The following is a 24,403-nucleotide window of genomic DNA, read 5'->3' as shown; positions in this document are numbered from 1 at the left end:
GACCCTCTGATTCTCTCTGCTGCACCCGTTCTACCTGTCTACCGCTCATCCAATTATCCACCTCATCAATCCGCATTTCATTTAACAAATATTTACTGAATACTTATTACATGGTCACCTATGTGCCAAACACAGAGAAATAATAAAAAAGATAATAATCTAGTTAGAAACAAACACCAACACAGGGTGAAACCAGATAACAAAATGAGACTACAAAGCTAGCATAGGGTAGGAAAGAGAAGAGTGAGAACTAGAAACAAAACTGGTCTCACCTCTAAGGTAAGACTGGGAACACAACTCCTCCTTCCCAGACTAAAAAGGCTGCTCTGAAGATGCTCTTGAACTGAGCAGACATATTACAGAATAATGCATGTGCTGGCTACTTTTACTGTATGGTAATCAGGTACGATCAATTAGCAAAACAGTTACATTGAGTTCAGTAATCAGATGTTCAGGATTCAAAAATGTTTTCACCAGGAAGAGACAGAAATGATAAGAGTGAACACAGCACAATAGAAAAAAAAGAGAGAGAAATGGGGTTGGGGGGAAGAGAGGGAAAGAAGGCATCCTGGAGAGGTAGATCCCACTAATTCTGGCTCTGCTACTTGCTTATTTAAACTAAATTAAGTCTCTCTGAACTTCAATGTCTTCATAAAATAACGCTATCAAACCAATCTCACAGAATGCTGCTGGGACCAGCACCATGGCAGGCCACTGCAGGTGTTTAATAAATGTGGCCAGCAGGATATCAAAGTAGAAAAGAGCAGGAAGGATTACAGATAGCAAAAACTGTGAGGCAAAGTTGAGACAAGACTCTGCAGGTATTTCAGGAGACTCTAACTGAGATAAGATGCAGGAGACAGTATATCTAGGAAAGCGGACTGAAGCAATAAAGGCCCGGAAGACATCCCTGTAGACCAGGAGGCTCCTGCGCCCTGTTAAGCACATTAATATGACCTGCCTCTCCGCAAGGAATTGCTGACCGAGAATACAGGTGAGGGACTCACCCTACCTCACTGACAGACTCCACAGAACAACGCCTAGGAACTATAGATCCAAGCAGGAATCCAATGTAAATATTCTAAACAGAGAAAACCAGTCCTTCTTGGCTGGCTGCTTTGGGGATTAACTAAAGTAATTCAATAAAAAAGTGCTCCAGAAGGTGGTGGAAAGGGGATACAGCGATTAGCAGGCAGAAGCAACCACACGAACCTCCAGGCACCTGACAGGAGCTCCCTTACCTGCAAATGCCATAATTTTTACCACCTGGAGAGGCTCCATCTTATGGTTCAGAATCAGCTGTTGTTCATGTGTTAGTTGGATAGATGTTTTCTTGCTATAATCATTACAGAAGAGAAATTAGAAAAACAGAAAGGAATTAAAAAGCCCAAGGGATGGCCAGTCCAAAAACCAAACAAGCAAACTGGATACACAACAGTAGACCCCCAATATGTCTCCCCTGGTGGGGGTGGGCTGAATGTTCTGAAACTAGAATAAGATGCTACTGTACAGCTCCATAAATCCACTAGAAACCAGCGAACTCCCAATGGGTGAAATTTACACAATGCAAATCATGCCTCAATAAAGTGATCAAGACAAAACACCTCTTGTCCGCACACATGAAAAAGCCAAGGAAGGAAGTAAACCAGAATTGTGGTTCATGTCTGCAATCCTAGCGCTCAGGAGGCTGAGGCAGGAGGAGAGTGGAGTTTTGGAGTTCAAGACCAGCCTGGGCTGCACACTGAGACTTTGTCTCAAAAAGGAACAGAAGACCAAGCACACACCTGCATATAATGCATACATACCCTGGCCAGACAGATGGCTCCTCTTTAACTTTGGTGGCCTGAGTACAGGAATTCTCCTGAAGGTACAGGCAATAGAAGATGTTGTAGTGAATCCTAATGGGGGAAAAAGCAGATTTAGAGACTTCCAAATTTAAGTCATAATCTATCTCATTTTTTCTTGTATGTATTTCAACTCCTTACCATTTCCAAAAAGAATATTCCTATTACATTTCATTTTTTTAAAAATGGAAAGAAAAGACTGCAGTCTCTGCAGCTTACAAAAGCACTTCTGGGAATTCCAGCTCTGAGGATCAGGCACTGTGTCTTCTATGTGTAGCATCACACTAAGGAGACTAGTACAAGAGTACTATCCATGATCTTAACAGAGCAGGCATCCACTGGAATGCAGGCATAAACAGCACTTCCAGCAACGTGAACCCTGCTTAAGCAACCCAACCTCACTGCCAAACTTGGTCATCTTTCTGAACCTCAGTTGCTCTTCTGCCTGGTGACATTGGCTTAGAAGCATGAGTAACATTCCCCTTTAAAAGTTTCTAAGGAAAGGTGCTTCATGGATAGTAAGACAAGAACACCAAAGACAAGATGTCAGAACAGCTAAAGGGGACCAAAGATGACAAAACCAAGTCAATAGATGAATGAGACATAATAAACTCAGGTTATCCATGGCAGCTCCAAACCCTCTCATGTCCCCACATTCAGCTCCTGGAACACTAATTCCCCAGTCAAGTGCTCCACTCCGCTCCAGAGTGAGGGGAGCTGATTTCAGAGCATCACTCTTTTTGATGGAAGGTATGTTTAATAACATTTTGTAGGCTGGACATACAACCAGATCAACATACCAGACTACTATGGTCTAAACTGTGCCCCCCTGAAATTCAAAAGCTGAAGCCCTAATACCAAAAGTGACTACTGGAAGAAAGGAAGGAAAGAGAGCATTAAGATTCAGTGCAGAGACAAAGCTATGGCTGTGAGCCACTACAACTATCATTTTTATCAGAAGAGACACAATGTCAGTGCTCTGTCTCCCCTGCCCCCAACTCTCTCTTGCTGGGATACAGAGAAGACGTAGGAACCCAATCTTCCCACTTTGTTCTTGGATCTCCAGCCTCCAAAAGGGCAGGAAAGCAAATGTCTGTGGCTTAAGTAACCTGGTCTATGGGACTATTACAGTGTCCACATGCACACAGAATATAAGTGTACACTGTAAGTATACATTTGCTTAAGAGGACACTGGTCTTCATCTGATCATTTGTCTTGGTGGACTCTTACAGAACTTCTTGCTCCAGGCCTCAATGCCATGGAGTGGGCTAGAACACAAACCAGCTAACAAACTGAACATAACTTGGGACTAAAGTGACAGGGCACTGCTGGAGAACAATCTGCACTATCTTACCAGGATGACAGGAAACTGCTGGAGAACAATCTGCACTGTCTTACCAGGATGACAGGGCACTGCTGTGCTTCTCTCGGGGCTCGCTAGTCCCAGGGGCCAGTCTTTTCCTACAGGAGAAACCCTTTGGGTTTCTGCTTCTCTAGATCTGGTTGCATGATGGCTGCCTGTCTTCACCACTTCAGATGAGAGGACAGGACATTCCAAATATAACCCCCATACCCAGGATTTTAAAGATCTTCCCTCCCTGGTCCCCAGACATCTCTCCTAATCTTGCACAAGTTTCTCCCATATTCAATGCACTACTGCCACACTGGACTTCCCTGGTATTTATCAAATTCATTCCAACTTTGGGCCGTTAAATTACCTATTCTTCCTCAAACTACAAATGGAGGTTCCCCCTTGACATTCGGCCTTCCTCAGAGAAGTGTTTGCTCATGCTACCCGAAACAACGCTCCCCCCCTCTCACAGTGCTCTGCTCACCTCCCTTACAGCACACACCAACCCTCAAGCGCCTCCTACTGTGTGCAAGCTCATAGGAAGTACCTTCACTGCAGACCCTCTGGTGCCTGGACAACCTTGCTACTTATCTTTGCATATTTTATCACTGTCAAGATAACACTGACAAACCAACACTTTCGCCCATTAAGAAGATACAGTCACTAATTCCCATGGTCTGCAGGGAAGAAAGAAATGCTAATGTTTTCCTAGGAAAATGTAGCCAGGTGTGAATACAGCGAGGCATCTCACCTTCACCTACAGCTTCAACACTCAAGAACATGGAAACTGTGAAGAAATCTTAGTTGACAGGCACATGGTATTCACGAAGCACTAGGAATTGCATTTCCACAGCCCAGTCCCCTTCTACTCTTTGCAGGGAGGAGGAGCCAGGGTAAGCCCAGAGCCCTGCACTTCATCAAGGCATCCCCCTCCTCCAGGGTGGTACCTATTGCTGATGTTGATCCCCTTCTCCCTCATTGCGTAAAGGAGCACAGCTATGCAGTATAAGGTCTCGGTGACATCAGGCATGGTCACTGTGGACCTGGGTCTCCTGAGGCAGAACAGCAGGGACTGGATGTCGTTCACGCAGCTGGAGAGGAGCACCACGGCAGCCACCAAAGCCCAGACATTAATGCCCTTCAAAGAGAGGTATACAGGACAGGAAGAGAAGGCAGACCCACTCACAAACTGGGAACTAGTGAGGAAACTGATAGACATTTCCAGCTCCTTATTTTACCGTGTATCTATGGTAAGGCCTTCAATCTCTCTGCCCCTTTCAAATTACCCAACGTGTCAACAAGGGAAGAGCCACCTTAAGGGCTAGAGAAATGGCTGTTCTTGTAGAGGACCCAGGGTCAGTTCCCAGCACCTACATGGCAGCTCACAATTGCCTGTAACTCAGTTCGCGGGCTCTCTTCAGACCCCCACAAGCTTCTGCGCACATGTGCAGACCTACCCTTAGGCACACATCCACATAAAAAAATATAAATACATATATTGGGTTGTGTTTTTGGTGGGGGGGCTGTTATTTTGGTTTTTGAGACAGGGTTTCTCTATGTAGTCTTGGTTGTTCTGGAACTTGCTCTAAAAACCAGGCTGGCCTCAAAATCAGAGATCACCTGCCTCTGCTGGGATTAAAGACGTGTGCCACCACTGTCTAGCTTATATTACTTGTAACACTCCAAGTGTTCACAGAGGCTAACTAGCATTCAGGAATACTTCAAAGGACTCCTCAACAGAACAGACCAAATATTTTGTAAACTTCCCTCCAAATGCAAGAGGCTGCAAACAGGCCTTTTATTTCTCAAAGAGACCATAAACAGGATTAATGCTACTCAGAGATTCAATTGAAAATTTGAAAATACACAAATCTTCAACTAATCTTAATTACCAACATGCTTCCAGGGAGAAATGATGTCACTGTCTCTCACAGTACCCGCACAGCCTCTTACTCACGTACCCCAGCAGCTGCATAGAGGTCAGGTAGTTGTTGCCGCAAGCACGCCTCAGCCTCCAAAAGCAGAGGGTGATCCCTCAGGCTCCACAGCACCCTCTCAGGGTCTACACTCGGGGAGCATTTGGTGGTGGCTATGTATCTGTAAAAAACTCAGGAAATGAGTCCGGAAGGAAGACAACCATGAGCAAAGACATATAAGGAAGGACTTTGAAAACTGTCTCCCAAACAGGAGGAAAGACACTCACCGTATGAGGTTCAGCACACACAAGTCTGAGTCCTTTTCTATGCCATGGCTCAAGAGAATGCCATCCACTTTGCTGACAGCCTGCTCTTCGTTTATCAAGTATCGATGATACAGCTTTTTCCAAGGAATGAACTATGTAGTTGAAAAACAAAATGAAATAACATCATGGCCATGATTCTTACGAAGACCGGGCCACCAACAAAGAAAACCTTCTCCCAAGCGCCAAGCAAGTATAGCTCCCGATCTGAAACTGGGCAGGCCAGGGAGAAACACTGTATGAGCCTGAGTCTTGGCTCTGACACAAATGTCACAGGACCTGGGAAAGCTAGCACTGAGGTTTTCTTATCTGCAGCATCAGGTGAGCAGCACTTTCAAGTTCCAAAAGCCATCCTGACCTTAGATCAGCAGCTGCCGCATGACACAAAGGAAGGCGTTATGGAATGCGAATGCTACACAGTGACATCTTCACCAAGACGTGGTGACAGAGCGAGGAACTCCATGTGCTAGGGTGCACAGATGTGAAGCAAACACCGACAGAACTGAAGGAAGAAGCAGATGGCAGAGACGTGCAAGGAGATGCTGGATTTGAACAGCACTAAGACTACTGAACCTAACAGATCCATACATATGTTCTATCCAACAGGAGTAAAATCCATACTCATCCCAAGCTACATGAACATTCTTCATGTTGGATCATATTCTGGGTCATAAAGCCAGTCAATCAATAAAAATAGCTGAAGTTAAACCATTAATCTTTACAGTAACAACATGAGGACACAATAAATCAAGGCATCAGGAAAACCACACTACCTACAACTTAAACCAGGCATCCCTATTCTTGAAATGAAGTGTCACCATGTAGTGGAGGCTGGTCTGGTACTACTTATGTATTGCTGAGGCTGGTTTTGAACACATGGTCCTCCTACCACCATCTCCCTAGTGCTGGGATACAGGCATGGATGAGTGCATCTGGCTACACTGTGCAACCTTGGAATAACCAATGGGTCAAAGAATAAATCACAAAGGAAGTACCCTAAGACAGGGCAAACAAAGACAGAACAGAGCAAAACTTACGAGACACTCTGAAAATAGTGCTGGTCAGCAAGTTTACAGCTAAAATGCTTCTTTTTACAACAGAGAAGGATTGAGCATTTGGTAGAACATCAATGGTGCACATCCTAGAATGTGCAAGGCATAGGTTCAATCCTTAGTACTGAAAAAGATCTGAAAAGAGTAAACTACCTTCATAGTAAAACAAAAAAGGAGCTAAACTCAAAACCAGCAGAAGAAAGAAATTACAAAGAGTCGGGCAGAAGAACTGGGCACAGCAGTGCACATCTGTAACCAGGGCTGGGGAGATGGAGGCAGGAGGATAAAGAGTTTGAAGGTAGTCTGGAATACACAAAGAGACTGCCTGAAAACAGCAGGAGCAACAGCAATGATACTAATAACAATCCTTAGCTAGATCAACTAAGAAAAATGAAAGGAACATTAAAATTAATGCCATAGAAGTAAAATACTACAAGGGGAAAAATAGATAAGTTCCTAGAAACACTCATTCTACCAAGTCTGAATAATAGAAACAGAAATTTTGAAAGAATGATAATAAGTAACGAAATAGAATCAAAAATCAAACCTTCCATCACAAAGAACCAGATGGCTTCACTAAGGAATCCTACAGAACATTTAACGAACAATCAACACCAGCAGGCCTCATACTCTGCCAAAAAGAGTGACAAGAGGGGAAAAGTGCCAAATTCCTTTGGTGAGGCCAATACTGCCATAACATGAGAGCCAGACATAGAAGCTATGAGAATTTGCAAGCCATTGCAGACTACTGAAAATAAAGACATTGAACTGCTGTTGCCGATGATCAGAATGGCATTGCTATAACAATTTAGGAGAGAAGTGCAAGCTTGGATATGGTCCCAAGAAATCTTTGCAAACAAAAAGCCCTTACTTATCCCCACCACCAGTACTAAGCTCATACAAGAGAGCTTTAGTTGACAGAAATAGTATAAGCAAACAGGGTTCACATCTAAAATCATAAAAACACTTCTCAGACATCAAGAACTAAGTAAAACCCCACAGTAGAATGCTAAAATGACAAGATACAAGATACTTCTTCCAATATCTTTTGTTCTCAGAAGAAAAATTTAGCTTTCTTGTTTAGGACTGTACAAAATTCAGCTCAGGGGTCTCTGAGATCTAAAACTGTGAGGCTTAGTATGAAGGTTGCACTTAGCAGCTGACAGCTGTCACTATACTACAAGTAACATGATGAACTGTACCATAAATGCTAATGATCATGTTTGGGTCACCACAAGAAAGAAAATCAATAGTGTCATGAACGTTCAAAGAAAGCATTCAACGGATGCTCTGAAGACTAAGCTTACCATAAACATCATGTTGAAAAAATACAAACAAAAAAGATTATCAATATCCAGGAAAAACAAAAGACTAAAAGAATAATAACAACTCTACAGGGAGCAGCTCCCCTCCTCCCTGATGGAAAGAGGAGAGTCTGAAAGTCCTTTTTCCAGCACGATTGTACAAAAAAGTAGAGAAGTCAGAAAGACAGGCAATCTGTGCCCAGAAAATAGAAATGTCAAGTGATTCAAACAGGGAAGAGAAAAAGGCATGGAAGAGAATGGGTTACTAAGATCGATTACCATAGCAGGATTACACTGCCAGGTGCACAAACTGCTCTAACGGCAGAAGGAAGTGATGAACTTCAATGGGACAGGATGGGAAGGCAGAGTCTGTCCAGTTGATAAGCCTTGAAGAAGTACGATGGCAACAAGTCAGGTATGGCAACCTTACTCTAAGTGGGATTACACTACATGGTGGGCCAAATGCACAGTCTATTGTTAGGACACAGCAAATCATGTGCTTCAGAGAGAACAGAACTGTGAGAAGAAGTAAGGGTTCTGGAAGATTTGGCAGGATAAGCCTAGATGGCCCCTAGAAGCCTGGGAAGTTAGCACGGTATTCATGAAGCCAATGGAAATGACCAGTTTGGGAAGGTCGTCTCCTCAGACACCTGCACTATGAGGCTAATCTGTACGCTGCTTGAGGGAGCGCCTCACTCACCAGTGGGTCACTGATGATCTCCCTCCAGAGGTGACACACCAAGCTGAGGTTCCAGTAGAGGTCCTCCACTGGGAGGAAGGCAAAGATGTGCCTCAGGACTTCACTAGGCAGCCTACAAATGTGGCTGGGTGCTTCTTGGCAAGGCAAAGTTCCCAGGAGGCCATAGCATGAGTCGGGAAAAGGATCAGGACCAATGTCCTCAATGTCCTGGCCAGGTTCTCTAGACACCGTAGAGCACTGTGACAAACCATCCTCTGCTTCCTGCCTGACCTCCCTAAGCCTTGTGCATGATGAGTAGAAACGATGGCGTGGAGTCTTCTTAGTAACTCCATCCCACTGGCTGGCCTCTGCAGCTTTATTACTCTCTTCCTCAAAGGAACGAGACCGTTTCCTGGCAGGAAGAGCAGACCCTGAAGAGCCCAGCCTCTCTTCTCCATTATCGTGCTGAGGCAAAGCACAGCTGCTCTCGGCAGGAAAAATCATATCACCCTTAGCGTCCTGACAGCTGTCCCGGTCAACAGAATTGCTTTTGGCCATGTCATTGGTACAGTGCTGGTATTCAGCTAGGAAGAACTCAGTAATTAATCTCTGAGATCCTCGACCTGTAGAGAGAACCCAAACAGAACAAGAAAAAACAAATCAGTGGCTGCTGATCCACAGTAGACACAAATAAGACTATTTAATTACCTGTGTTAACAAAAAAGGGATACTGATGTGCTTATAGGTCAGGAGGTCAAATAAATAGCTAATATAAAAACATCAGACATGTAATTAGCAAGAGACAACTGCTGTGTACTGACCAACACTACCGTAAGCATATATATGAATAAGGTCAGATGCTGTACACTGGACACCTGGGTGGGCAGACAGGTAAGAAGTGACTGCTCCCATCTGCACTCCAGACACAATGCAGCTTCCAGGTTTGCTCCCACCACAGCAAGTCCACACTTCCCCTAACAGAAAGAAATAGCCTTCATCAACACTCTACTATGAATCTGTCATTTTTAAAACAAGGAGCTGGAATTTTCTCATTTTATTAGCATGACACCCAGTCTCTTCTTCACATGGACTCAATCAAAATTTCTAAGTGCATCTATTTTTGAGAGGACTATGAAGTAACCATCCCTGAACTTACCACCTTTCAAGAGAGAGCCCAAACAACAGTAATCTCAGACATCACTACAGCTTTCTCTAAATAAAGTATCAGTGTCGAGCAATATATATGGTTCCTTCCTAAATGGTAAAGCAAAATCCTTACTTTGGAAACACAGAGAATGGATTGAAACCAGACTAGCCTTTAAATGAATTAACAGACTTGAAATATATGTCATATTTGGGAGAGGGACATCAATTATAATTGCTTCCAGAACAATATAAAAGACCAGAGTGTAAGGGCAGGCTAAATCCAGATACTTCTTTTTTTTAATTCATTTATTTTTATTTTATGTGCATTGATATTTTTGCCTGCATGAATGTCTGTGAGGCTGTCAGATTCCCTGAAACTAGAGTTACAGACAGTTGTGAGCTGCCATGTGGGTGCTGGGAATTGAACTTGGGTCCTCTCAAAGAGCAACAGTGCTGTTAACCTCTGAGCCATCTCTCCAGCTCCCCAGAGCTCCTTAAGTCTCCAAAGTCAGTCACTGCACTAGTAAAAACTGCTACCCACTCAGCAACAAAGGCCTGAACGAATTAACAAGACAGGTGAGAGGTTGCCTATCCACACAAAGCAAACTAAACTTCAGAATGTAAAATTAAGTCTGAAACTGCCTCACAGAATTGGTTATAGCAGTCCCCAAATTGAAAATTATGGATTATTTAAACTAGATTGAATTCTGAAATTAGGAAAAGCAATCTAAAGATTTTAAAACAGGTATTAACAAAAGTAAGAATTTGTCTGATATAAGGAGGGATGACAAGAAAAATCAAATTGCTGGAAGTCGACTTTCATGTATTAATATTATCAAAATTAAAGAGATTAATTAGTGACCCATATTTGATCATTATGCATTACACACTGTATCAAATAACACACTGTACACCATTAAAAAAGGATAAACATCGCAAGCCAATAAAAAAAAAACCCTAAAGTTTTTAAATTAACAAAAGAAACAAAACCCAAAATCAAACAAACAGATCTGTGAGGTGTGGTGTGAGTTCACTGTAGTGACAGGCAGACAGCTCAACAGGCTCTGATGAATCACTATGGCAGGACAGAAGAGCATCATGTCTGAGGTATTAGGCTTACTGGACAGACCAGGTACCAAGAGGCAAGGGCACAACTGGAGAAGCACTGGGGGAAGTGCAGGCCTGTGATCCAGCTGCTCTGGAGGCTGAGAAGCTTAGTGAGCAGAAAGAGCAGGGATATAGCTCCTGGTAGAGCACATGGGACCCTGGGTTTAATACCCAGTCCTACGTACAACAACCAAAAGAAAAGGCACTGCCACAGGCAGGAGCACTCTAAAGGAAAACAGTGAAGCTTGCGGCCTGGAGACTGGAGGAACAGTGACAGCGGTCCAAGTCTTTTATTACTTTATAATTAGGTACACTGACAGGGTCTCTTGGGTTCTAACATTATAGAAGGACAAAACTTCCATGGAAAACACAAAAAAATGAATGTAAGTGTCAATTCATTCTACCAGGTCTGTAAAACCAAGCAGCGACATTTACAAACACTTGCATGAACTGGAAGGCATTCAAAGGTCACAGCAACTACAGATTTTGAAACAGAAGATACTTTTCTGAAGATATACCTCTATCACCTCCTTTTCTTCTGGGTCTAGGATAGAGGCCATGGTTCGGGTCTCTGCTTGTCCATCTCTGACTGAAGGGCTGAGTCGCGGCCAAATGTTTCCGGGCCAAATGCTGGCAGTCAGCTGCTGTGAGATGCTTCCGCTTGAATCGTCTCACTGTTTCGGAACGAGCAGAAGACATGGGATACTTGTTAGTTACCCCAAACACAGACGCTTGCCAGTGAATTATAGAGTGAGCATCACACCACAACCAGCCTTTCTCTTCTCTATGAGTTCCATGACTAAGCATACATTTCTTAGAATTTAAGAACGTTTATGGCCTCCACCTCCTTGAACACACCCAATCTTCAAGCCTGTTTAGTGTTGAGATAGGAGAGTATAAAGTAGCACTCATAAAAGACATTTTGTGATCCTAAAGTGACATTTTCTTTTATTTAACTACTTAAAAAGTGTAGCATATTTTATAGAAGATTTAGTCGTGAAACATTCAAAAAGACGTTGTCACAGCCTAAAGACAAACACTGCACACTGACTCTCAAATTGTGGATCCTCACTTTGAACTTTTAGACTTATGTCTCTAATTTGGAGTCTGTAGAGGTCAGGAAACTAGAAAGCTCCCTGAGAGAGAAGAGGGAAAAGGCCTTAAGGGGTGAGGGGATATGATACAAAAGAAGTAACCATTAACATAATAGACTAGTGGGGGCTGGAGAGATGGCTCAGTGGTTAAGAGCATTGCCTGCTCTTCCAAAGGTCCTGAGTTCAATTCCCAGCAACCACATGGTGGCTCACAACCATCTGTAATGAGGTCTGGCGCCCTCTTCTGGCCTGCAGGCATACAGACAGAACATTGTATAAATAAATAAATATTTTTTTAAAAAAAACATAATAGACTAGCAACTTTCCCAACCTTCATTTAAGCCACATTTCTACAATAGCCAAAATAAATAAATAAATAAATAAATAAATAAATAAATAAAAAGGAGTTGGCTATATCTTTATTTTAAAAATAGAAGTTTGGGTTTTTTTGGTTTGTTTGTTTGGTTTTGTTTGCTTGCTTTTGTCTGGAGATAGGAGCTTACCATGTTGCCTTGGGTGGCCTGGAACTCAGAGATCCTCCTCTCTGTCAAAGTGAAAAATTTTAGCTAGGCGGTGGTGGTGCACGTCTTTAATCCCAGCACTAGGGAGGCAGAGGCAGGCGGATCTCTGTGAGTTCGAGGTCTACAAGAGCTAGTTCCAGGACAGGAACCAAAAGCTACAGAGAAACCCTGTCTCGAAAAATCCAAAAAAGAAAAAAAAAATCAAGACCAGCCTGGTCTACAAAAGCTAGCTCCAGGACAGGCTCCAAAACCACAGAGAAACCCTGTCTTGAAAAACAAAAAACAAAAAAAAAAAGTGAAAAATTTTATAGTTTACTTTCTACCAAAGCAATGGAATAAATTAAAGTACTTCTTTTAAATTGCAACTTTTAAAAAAGACACATATGAGGACCTGGGTTCATATCCCTAGAACCCGTGTTTTAAAAAACAAAAACAAAAACAAAAAAACAAAAAAACAAAAAAATGGGTAGGGCAACTTAGGGCTGTGGTCCTAACTGGGGGAGGCTAAGACAGAAGAATCTCCAGAGCTATCCAGCCAAGTCTGCCAACTCTAGGTTCAGTGAAAGACAATGTATCACAAAGTAAGGTAGGGTGTGAGGAGTGAGACACCTGATATCAACTTCTGGTTGCTGTGATTCGTGTGCGTGTGCATCAGGAGACAGACAGACAGATACACAGACAGACACACACACACACATGTGCATGCTCCGGAGAAATAAATACTGAGGTCCTGAGCTTCAAAATATATAATACTAAGCATAACAACAATAACTACAGATCATGCTCGCTATGACTGCTCCTGCTCAGTACCCAGCCAGCTGAGAAATCACCCTTCCTAATTGCAGTTAACTCTTTGAAGTTTTAATACATTTTTAAAAATTAAACTCGATGAATACTGTAAGATGTCTAAAAAATTATTTCTGTATACACTATAGTTGTATAGAACTGCCTAAAAGAATGCTGAAGACTTTATGAGTACCTCAGTTTGGATGACAGCACTACCGTGTTGGGCACCAAAACAGAATGCTCACCTGGCTCTGATGAAGGAAGCACTGGGTAGTTCTGACTTAGGTCAATAACTCTTAAATCAGAAGGGCCTTGATTGATGAGGAAATACACAGAGAAATGTCAGAATCATATGCAAAGTTGCCTACCTACTTCTTCTATTTAGCAAAGCTCATCTAATTTGAAGAAAATGTAGGAAGATAAAAACTGGAAGTGCGTGGAAGCCCAACTGCAGCCAATCTTGTGTTCCTGTGTTCCTAGAAATACCTTCAACAACATCGAGCAAAAAGTCTCAGCCCCATACTTACAAACAGAAAACCACGCATCTAATCCCAGTGCTGGGGAAGCAGAGGCTGGTGGGGTTTGATGGGCTCAAGGACATCCTAGTCTACATAGTGAGTGTCAGGCCAGTCAGGGTTACGTAGTGCAACCCTATCTCAAAAAAAGAAACAAAAATGAAACGAAGAAAATAAAATATCCTTTCAACTTCTAGTTTTGTAAAAACCTCTGTTCACTAAACACCACGTTGTATTCACCTGTAAGGTAGCAAAAACATTAATTTTTTTCTATATCAAAAAAGTTTCTATTTGAGAGTAATAATAAATGTAAATTCTGATTGTTATTTTTAAAATAAGACTTGACGGCAGGCAAGATTACTGGGTGGATAAAAATACTTGCCTTGTAAGCCTGAAAAACTGGAATTCTATCCCAGCACCCACGGCAGAAGAGAACTACTTCACACCTGTGCTTTGACCTCCGCATGCACTCTGCGCATGCCCGACAAGGGACGTGCACGTTCACATTTACACAAACACACACAATACTAGCTTTGTTTTTCTGGGTTTTTTTTAATAATTTATTTAACTTCATTTCATGTTTTTAATATAAAGTGTCAGATTGCCTGAAACTGAAGTTACAGACGGTTGTTAGCTGCCACGTGGGTGCTGGGAATTGAACCCAAGTCCTCTGGAAGAACAGCCAGTGCTCTAAACCGCTGAGCCATCTCTCCAGCCCTAGTTTCATTTTTTTAGTGAGACTTGAAATGTTACAATTTTACCTTTCCTGTTCAGACCCTTGCATATTATACACAAAACCTAATTGCTATTTTGGCTGCAAAAAGAAACCCACCAGAGGCTTTCCCAAGTACAAGCACATGTGGGCCCTGGTCACTCCAGGGATGCTGCTGCCTTCTGACCTGCAAGTCAGCTGACCCTGAGATCCAAAACAGGAATCTCCGCTTAACTCTCAAAACATCTAACTGCTTCAAAGCTGACATGCACAGTGCACATAATTGTAACGGATGATATCAGAGAATAGCTACCACTAGCCAGAAGATACTCACATCAACTGGCCTGGGCAGGAGACACTTTCATGAAAATCACCAAGAAGACAAACATTACTCTATTTATATGATCTAGCACCATGGGGCCAGTCACATGCTTCGCTGAGTGGAATAAGTCACATAATAGAAAGCTTCTGAGAATCAATGAAGAGAAACATAACCAGTTACCACACTCATCAGTTAAGAATTCCAATGCTTACCCAAATCTCCAATACAATCTCTGATTTCTAGACTAACATGAGAAATACAAAACAGAGATTAACAAAGTCCTCTACATCTGCATACATGCATATCTATCAGCAACCTTGGGACATTTCTGTAAAGCAGGTAAAAATGGCTTCATCCCAACCACTAATTAACAACACCCTAATCAAAAGAGAAAGCTAAGGCATTGATAGTGACCATTAACTAGATATATGTCTTAATCATATGTCGAGGAATCAAAACACATTGCCTTTTTCACTGTACCCTCCACATGGAGCACAGTGGCAGAAACTTAGTACATTCCTGGGCACTGAATGCTTGTGTGTTCCCCAAGTTGTTACACTGAGATCCTAACCACCAACGTGATGCTACTAAGAATCAGGACTAGCCAGGTGTGGTGGTGCATGTTTGGAATCCCAGCATTTGGGAGGTAGAGACAGGAGGCCAGCCTTGGCCTTAAAGAGAGCTCAATTTTGTCTTGAGCTACATGAAACTCTGTCAAGAAAGGGGAGAAGGGACACCTGAATGATTAAGTAATAAGGGTAGAGCCCCATGAATGGGATTAAGAACCTATGAAAGAAAATCCAAGGGTCACAGATGCAACTTAGAAGTAAAAGTAAAATAATTGCCCACCGTGTGCAAAGCCTTAAATTCAATCCCCAAACCACAAAAGCAAAAGCTTGTTTAGAAGATTAAATGTTTACAGATAACAAAGGCACAAGAACGACGGCACTAATGAGAATGTTAGAACAGTGTTTGCCTCCCACGTGTTCTGGTACGTCCTCATATGTTCTGGCATGAAGCCATCATAGGAAGGAGCTAAAGTTAATAGTTAAGTGGGGGAGGCACACTTAGAAGAGATCTGGCTTCTGTATGCAGGAAGTTTTCTCTATTATACTTTAGGTGTGGTGGGAAATGACAGGACTGGCAAGGCAGAGGCGAATTTCCATTGGATTTATATATCTCTGTAAAATAACCCCTAGCTGCAGCTAGTGGTCAGAAGGCTAAGTTGTATCCCAAGTCTCTGAGGTAAGTGTTGTGATGCACTGACAGGGAACCAGAAGTCCTGAGTCTACATCCTCTGGAGTGAAGTCACTTAACACCTCCTCCAAGCCCATCAGAGCCTGCCCTAGCAAGATGTATGTATTACTACAGCCTATGAGCACAGACTCCAACAACATACTGCTCTGAATTCACAAAATGTGATAATGCATGTATGTGTAAGAACTGCTAATACCCACCTCTCTACATATGTGTCAAAGAGTGTCTCCTTAAACCTTATTTTAGAAGCATCAGTGTTCTGGGTAATTTAAATACACTAAAATTCTAATTTTCTTAGTACAATTTTGAAGAAACAATTCAAATAGAGTATTAAACCCATCCAATTGCATAAAATTTTCGAAGTTACCAGAATAATGGCCTTCGTACTTCCTTACACAGCAAGTGCACTCTACACGTCTTTGAAGGGGCATTTGTTGTTACAAGCTGCCTGGGAGTCCATAAAAAGAAACACTAGAATGCTTCATGATGAAGACCACTGGGGTTCCTCCACTCACCAGGATGGAGAGATATTAGAATAGCTTCTAAAGCCTTTCGAAGCACAGGCGCCCCAGGTGCGCAAACCAGCCCCTTGTTACCTGTGTGCATCTGTACCCCTCTTCCCAAAGCACCAGTACACTGACTAATAGGAATGTGGCAAACCCCTCAGGTGTGAGGACAGGGGGAAACGAGAATATATATAAAAAATCATGTCAAATACAATTTTGTTCAGGCTTAAGTATACCTATTTTCATATTCCTTTATATGGGGTGGCTTTCTTTCGGTATCTTTGTTCTGTCTCCACCCTAGTTCCTTCTATCTCTGCTAGACGGCATTTAGCCCTGGGTCTGTGGACCACTGGTACCTCAATTTCCTGGTCTTTGTTAATCTGACTCTAATATGGGGTCATTCCTTGGAGTCTGGCCTTTCCCCCAAATCATCAGAGCTCTGCATTTTGACCATGGTTGTATGGTTAGTTTTTACTGTCAACTTGACCCAAGCAAGAGTCACCTGGAAAGAGGAACCCTGAGTTAAAGGACTGCCTCTATCAGACTGGCTGGTAGGCAGGTCTGTGGGCCATTTGCTTGATTGCTAATTGATGCGGAATGGCCCACAACCAACCATGGGTGGTTCCATCTTCAGTATAAGAAAGGTAGCTGCCACTGAGCAAGTCAAAAGGCAGGGTCCCTCTGGTCTCTGCTTCAGTTCCTGCCTTGAGATCCCGCCCTGCTTCCCTTGACGATAAACTCTGAAGTGTAACATGAAATAAAGCCTTTCCTTTTGGTCATGCTGTTACCATAGCAACAGTAAAATAACCAGAACAATGGTCTAAGGCATCCCACCCCACTCCGGCCCAATTTCTTTCCTTAAGCAGGTCCTCTGCTGGAGATTAGACTTCTGTCAGCCTGCCCTGAACTATGCTCATCACCAAGACTCTGCTACTGGACAAAGACTAGGTCTCACTGTCATTTAACCCTAAAGTACACAGCACAGCACTACAACAGCAGACATTCACTCATCTGTTGAACAAAAAGGATTTTTTTTTTACTGTAACCAACGATTAGACTTTCATTTATCTGACTTCATTTTTTACTTTTTTATTGAAAATCAATTTATAAAACAAGTCACAAAAAGAGAAATTTAAAGATTTTGTGGCCCAGGCTACTTATTGCTCCTTTTCCTTTGCACAACCCTCTGTCCGTTTTGCTTCTAATGCAGCTGACCTCGCTGTAAGCCTGGGCCCTTATCAATGCCAGGCACATAAAAGGGTGTGTGCCTCTTCAAGTTCTGCCCCTATTTTTCCCACACCAAGTTAAACGGGCTGATTCCTCTGGATGCCATTAGGACACTCTAGAACACATATGGCTTTTTGTTCAAAGAACACCCTGGGGAAGAATTCTCCTAGCAGCCTGGGTTCTCAAGATTATTGCTTTAAAAAGAACCTCCTCCACCAGACACCCATGAGCTACCACCACCTGGAACCATTTTAGATTGCTATGTGATTTAAAAATAAAGTTTTACCCATGCGGTCATTTCCTGTTTGGAGCTGTTTGTTATTGCAACAAATTTTATGCTAATAATTCCAGGATTACTTGAAACCAACACCAAATAATCCTGTTGTCCCTCTGTCTTTAATATTCATACTAAAAAACTCTCTCGAATTTACAGACTATAGATATAAATGAACAAGATGTAAAGTTAACTTCTCATCGTTAAATACCTGCTTTTAGGGCTGGAGAGATGGCTCAGTGGATAAGAGCATTGCCTGCTCTTCCAAAGGTCCTGAGTTCAATTCCCGGCAACCACATGGTGGCTCACAACCATCTGTAATGAGATCTGATGCCCTCTTCTGGCCAGCAGACATAAACACAGACAGAATATTGTATACATAGCAAATAAATAAATATTTTTAAAAAAAATACCTGCTTTTAGAATTAAAAATCAAAACCAACCAACCAAAACAAGCCAACTCCATAGTACAAGGTTCCTAACTGGAGAGAACACTGCTCCGGACACCAGATCTAACTTTGCTAATTAGAGAACGGTGTCAACCTACCTCACCCTGGTAGCTTTCCTCATGCCCTGCTCAATTCTCTGATGGATGTGCTCTGAAGATGTTTAGGTAGACAGAAATCTGACCCTGGTGTCACCTGTGGAGGTAACACAGGTGCGGTGCAACAGAGTCCATTATTATCATGATTCTGGTATTTGAAAAGTCCAATGACAGCCAGTAAAACTGAGTCCAAATAAATATGGTTAACTGTGTTATCCCTCAACTCTAAGGAGCCTCTTAAGACAGGAAGTACTTAGCAATAACATAACTACTCTGTACATTTCTGAGATGCTTATAATGCTTTCATAAATATTTATTAAAGTATACCTTATAGAGATTATTGTTCTTATATATCTTCATTGTATTATGTTTTAGCAATTATTTATGTAATGACAGTTTAATGTTTCCACTCTGAAGCTAAATGTTTTCTGTAAGATTTAGCGGGAAGGGGGAATGAGGAATTTATTAATACCCAGGACCCTCCATATGTAACACCATAAATAACTGTTAAGTGAATGAAGACCTGCACAGCTATAGGCCTGCCTTCTACAGTTGGGGCTGTGCTGGCCTCCACCATCTTATAGCTCCTTAAGGCTTTATAGGATTTGCAGTTCCTTCCCTATGCTCTCACGTCATCTGCAAAATAATCACAAGATTCTTCAATGGAATTGAGGCTCAGCAAAGACCTGCTCCAAGTCACAGCTGAGCAAGGGCACCAGGGGCTGGAGATGGCTCAGTGGTAAAGAGCCCTGGCTGCTCTAGGAGATGACCAGAATTCAGTTCCCAGCATCCATGTTGGGCAGCTCACAATGGCTTGTAATTCCAGCTCCGGGGTGATCAATGCCCTCTTTGGCCTCTACAAGCACCTGCACAAGCTGATGTACACACACACACACACACACACACACACACACACACACTTCGTATTTTTTCCTAACTAATAACACCAGCACCAGAACTTGGCTTTTCTGACTCCTTGGTCTGTTGTGCTTTCCACTCTACCATTCTCCTCTTCTAGGTCCAGAAAATTTTACAGCAGGTTGGAAAAATGTTAAGTTAGTGGGACATAAAGATATATAACAAAAGACAAATATCATATGTACTCACTCATAAGTGACTTTTAGACATAAAGCAAAGAAAAATCAGCCTAGAATTCACAACCCCAAAGAACCTAGACAACAAAGAGGACCCTAAGAGAGACATACATGGATCTAATCCACGTGGGAAATAGAAAAAGACAAAATCTCCTGAGTAAATTGGGAGTGTGGTAATCATGGAAGAGGGTAGAAGGAAGGAGGGGAGGAAGGGAAAGAACTGAAAAAAAAAATCATACAGCTCAATAAAAACAATTTAAAAAAAAAAGGATTCATAACGAATCCTAGTACTCAAGAACTGAAGGCTAGCCTGAACTATGCAATAAGACTTCACTAAAAACAAAACAAATACCCTCAAGTTGAAGTCTCATACCATTAAGACAACAACACTGTCACAACCAAAGATAGCTGATATATTCTAAAAACATTAACTGCAAGAGAAATGTCACTAAACAAAAACAGAGCAAAAAGAAAACACACACACACAAAAGAAAACAAAACAGAAACAAACCAGCAAACACAGGAAGAGGAAGACATCACAGTCCGTTCTCATTCCCCTTCCTGGCTTTCAGTGTTCCTGTAAAGACAGAACCTACCAGCCACCACATCCTGTTCCTCTAAACACAAAGATCCACGTCAGCTGGCCCAGTCTTTGCTAGACTGGCTGGCTGGCTAGCAAGCCCGTGGTGCCTGTCTTGTCTCCCCAGTGCTGAGATTACAAGGCATACATGGGAATGCACGGCTTTTTGTGTGGTACTGAGGATCCACTTTAGGTCCTCATGCTTGACTGGCAAGCACTTTACCAATTGAGCCATCCATCTTCCCAGCTCAGAAGCCGCAATCTTCTGCAGTCACCTCATACCCTGAAGTACCTACTACTTCCTTAAGAACAGCTTCCATTTATTACAGCAAGAAAGGATGGGCTCGGCTGTTCATTCTGTGTTCCTCAGAAGGAATGACAGAAAACAAACAAAAAGAAAGTTCACTATTTTCTGTCCACAATATGCTTTTATATATTTGAAAACCTTTTTCGACTATGCATTTCCTCCTCAATCTCTTCATGTGTCTACCACATCTCAGATTTACTATGAACTTCATAAGAGCATGCCTTATGGTATCCTTGTTGCTAATGCTATTTTAGACATTGGAGAGCATACGAAAATAAGCAAGCCTGACCATAAGGCAGCCAACAAAACAAACACAAATTGCTAAACACACAGCAATCCAAGCACTACATAAATACACGCATAAGGGCCTATGGTAGTAAATATAATTAGGATCATTGGAAGAGACTCCATGGAGAGTCAAGTCGTAAATGACGAATGGGATTCAGTTAGGCATAAGAAAACAATATGAGAAAAAACAAAGGCATAGCAAAGCACTGTGTGACAGAAAAGTCTCATTTCTTCAGAATAAAAAGCTAACTAATTGGAAATGATAGATAACAAGGCTGGAAAATGAACTTGGAGCCAGAGACTACAAAAGTCCTCTTATATACTTCTATAGAAATTGGAAGGCAGAGGCAGGCAGATCTCTGTAAGTTTGAGGCCAGCCTGGTCTACAAGAGCTAGGTCCAGGACAGGCACCAAAGCTACAAAGAAACCCTGTCTCAAAAAACCACACACACACAAAAGCAAAGGAGAAATAGCTGGTTTAATCATTTTTCCCAGAGAGAATTTTCGATTTTAAAAATAATTTTTCACCAGGCATGGTGGCACACGCCTTTAATCCCAGCACTCCGGAGGCAGAGGCAGGAGGATCTCTGTGGGTTTAAGGCCAGCTTGGTCTGCAGAGCAAGTGGGACAGTCAGAGCTATTATACAGAGAAATCCTGTCTCAAACAACAATACCAACAAATAATAATAATAATAACTTAAAATAAAAAAATAATTTTTCAGGGTTTTTTCTTGTGTATTTTGTTCTGGTTGTTGGTTGGTTTGCTTTGCTCTGCTGAGGTAGGGTCTTAGAACAAAGTCCAGTTCAGTGCTGGGAGGACAAGTGTGTGCATCATGTCCAGATTATCGTTTTTAAAGGTTCTGTTTTTGTTTTTTTAAATTTATTTATTTATTTTTTAAATTTATTTATTTTGTTTTTTTAAATTTATTTATTTATTTATTATGTATACAATATTCTGTCTGTATCCCTGAAGGCCAGAAGAGGGCGCCAGACCTCTTTACAGATGGTTGTGAGCCACCATGTGGTTGCCGGGAATTGAACTCAGGACCTTTGGAAGAGCAGGCAATGCTCTTAACCACTGAGCCATCTCTCCAGCCCTCTGTTTTTGTTTTTAAGGGAATACCCAGGTAAGCTCCAGAAAAGGTCTATGAAACGTTAAGAGCACTCTTCAAGAAGCATGTGACTGGCCAATGACAATACAAGAGCTGGCTTTGATGATGAGTCCTAGAAGTTACTTCACAGCCAGAAGAGCAAAGACAGAATCTAAATTTGTCTCTGAACTAAAGTCAGCCTGGAAAAATAGAAGAAAAAAAAAAGATAGTAACACATTTGAAATTAGAATCCAAACAGTTTTATGTATTCACAAGTCAGGAAACATGTTAAGGAATGGGTTCTTCAAGGGCAACACCCAAGTGCCACAGATCCATGAAATACAACAAAAGTCAGGTAGAAAAATCCCAATTCCAATGAGAGCAAATGGAAATTGAGACCGTAAAGGCCAGGCCACAGACTCCAAAGTACTTCACTAAAGAAACGGGCAGCTCCACCAGACAGAGAGAGCAGCAATAGCCCTATTCACAAGTTTGATGCACAAACACCCACTCCTCTCCAGAAGATCTCTAGGGCTGTGGAGCAGGTTCACAGATTCTGCCCCCATCCCCGCAACGGAAAACACATACCTCAGCAAATTCATAACACAGAGGAGGGCCAGAATCTTATTTGGAACATCAATTAAATAATCAATTGCCCTGGATTTCAAATATTTCATCCTTTTGTGAACCACCGGTCTCAGTTTTGTTTAAAGGATGGGAAACGAGATAGAAGGCAAAAACCCATCATTTGTACGGAAGGAGTAGGCAGTCCAGGCTAGCCTCCAACTCAAGGTCCTCCTGCTTCAGTTTCCCCTGTGTTGGAACTTACAACCACATAGCATGCAAAGCGGCAAAATGTTTGAAACTACCAGATGCCTCAACTTCCCAAAACGTGGTTTAAAAAAAAAAAATCACTAACTTCATTAGCCCTTAATGTCCTCGCCTCTAAAACCAGGCTGCCTATGAGCTGTTTAAGGAACAGACAATAACAGGCACTTTGTGAACCAGAGTGCAGTGAGAACTTGCTTTTAGGCTCGACAGTAGCAACTTCCATTTTATCATTAGGTTACATGTCCTGTTCCTCGAAAGGAATCCAACAAAGCTTGCTCAGATCTCAATGAGTCCTCCAAAGCCCCCCCCCCTCCCCCAGGCCTTCTTCCGTCCCCTGAATCATCACCTGTTCAGGTTGTGGCAGGTGAAGGGGTGGCAGACTACCAAGGCAAACACAAACGTCGGGAGCAGAACACAATGACTCGCCCAAGGTCAAAAACAACATTACATTGTAGCCAAGCCAGGCATGCCAGCAGCAGAGGCTACTTCTCGAGTGCTGCCCCTTCCGGAGCCTCAGGGAGCGGCGTAGGTGCACCGGTCTGCAGAGAGCCCCGGACCTCCACCAGCAGGCCCACACCTGACCATCGCGGGCGCGGCCACCTCCTACACCCACCCTCAGCTCGGGCCCCACCCCCGAGGCCGAGACCCCTGCGCTGGGCCCCACAAGGTGAAGTTTGCCCGGCTCGCAGCCCACGCCACGTCCAAGATCTCACTCACTATGGTGGCTCGGCCCAGGACCTCGCCGCCGACACCATCCGGCCGGTGCCGCTGGACATCCAGCCTTCCCCCGACCAGCAAACCCCTCCTTCGGCTCAGACAGCGAGCAGAGACGCCTGCAGACTTCCTCCGCGAGCTCCGCCCCTTCTCTGCCAAGATGCACCCTCCGCCGGAGACGACGGAAGGACCCGTGAACCAGTCGAAACTCGGAACTGGAGGGTCGAGCGGACAGACGGCTTCTAGAGCCAATCCGTACGCGAGGCGGAGGGGGCGTAGCTCAAGGAACCGGGCCACGCCCCGTCGGTGCTTCCGCTGGCGCGGAGGAGGCGAAGGAAACTTTCCCAGAGTTCCTTCGAGGTCTCTGGGTTCCCGCGGGGGCCGAGGCGACAGCAGCGGGCGGGGAGGGGGCTGGGGTCCGCTGCGGATTGGGTGAGGAGCGGGCGGAGCACGGGGGACACTGTTTCCACCTCCGAGAGGCCCCAGAAACCCTGCTGTTGGGAGCCTGGGCTGCCCGAGATCCCTGCTGTGCAGCCCAAAGATGAGGCTGTGCAGCCCGGCAGACATACCCACAACACACCTGAGCTGGGTAGGCTCCAGAGTAGTAGGCAGTGTGCTCTCGGCACGCTCCGGTCCTGCTGCCTTTGCTTTTACCACCGGAGTAGCCCGAGACCCCGGCTGTGCAGCCCGGCAGACATCCCCGTAGGCTGTACGGTGTAGTGCCGTACGGTGCGAGGTCAGGCTGCAAAGCCCCTCTGTTCCACTTCAGGGCTTCGTGGTACATCGGCACACTCCATTCTGTTAGGTCTTTCGCCCCCAATCACTCGTGTGCAAGGGACAGCTCTAGGATGTCAGATGCATGCCCTTACTCCAAGCTGCACGGGCTCCGGAAACCCAAGGACCCACCCTGACGAGTCTGCATGTTTGGAGCGCGGTTACCAGAAAGAGCTATGAGCGTGCTTGTTGTCGGTCCGGTCTCCCGAGGAGACACCATTCCACGTTGGAAATTTTGTCTTCC

General features: G+C 43.4%; 1 protein-coding gene across 4 annotated transcripts in view; it reads right to left on the bottom strand.

Moving 5' to 3' along the window:
- Positions 1 to 24,391, bottom strand: part of Fbh1 (F-box DNA helicase 1) — a 41,024-nt gene extending 16,633 nt beyond the window's left edge. Inside the window, exons 1-9 of one of the 4 annotated variants that reach the window (XM_041630729.1) lie at positions 23,389 to 23,457; positions 13,369 to 13,434; positions 11,241 to 11,396; positions 8,491 to 9,092; positions 5,399 to 5,529; positions 5,157 to 5,292; positions 4,143 to 4,333; positions 1,806 to 1,898; positions 1,242 to 1,336 (exon numbers count right to left, since the gene is read on the bottom strand). In XM_041630729.1, coding sequence (XP_041486663.1) covers positions 1,242 to 1,336; positions 1,806 to 1,898; positions 4,143 to 4,333; positions 5,157 to 5,292; positions 5,399 to 5,529; positions 8,491 to 9,027 — 1,183 coding nt within the window. In that variant the 5' untranslated portion in view covers positions 9,028 to 9,092; positions 11,241 to 11,396; positions 13,369 to 13,434; positions 23,389 to 23,457. Of the gene's footprint in view, positions 1 to 1,241; positions 1,337 to 1,805; positions 1,899 to 4,142; positions 4,334 to 5,156; positions 5,293 to 5,398; positions 5,530 to 8,490; positions 9,093 to 11,240; positions 11,397 to 13,368; positions 13,435 to 23,017; positions 23,297 to 23,388; positions 23,517 to 23,965 lie in introns of those variants that run through there. The other 3 variants (XM_041630727.1, XM_041630726.1, XM_041630728.1) reach the window with 3 other exon arrangements.
- Positions 24,392 to 24,403: the final 12 nt, after the last annotated feature.

Source organism: Microtus oregoni, unplaced genomic scaffold (genome assembly GCF_018167655.1).
Source record: "Microtus oregoni isolate MIOR12 unplaced genomic scaffold, Mior012 000035F_ref0000213, whole genome shotgun sequence".
Lineage (NCBI taxonomy): Eukaryota > Metazoa > Chordata > Mammalia > Rodentia > Cricetidae > Microtus > Microtus oregoni.
This window is presented reverse-complemented; position numbering and strand designations above follow the sequence as displayed.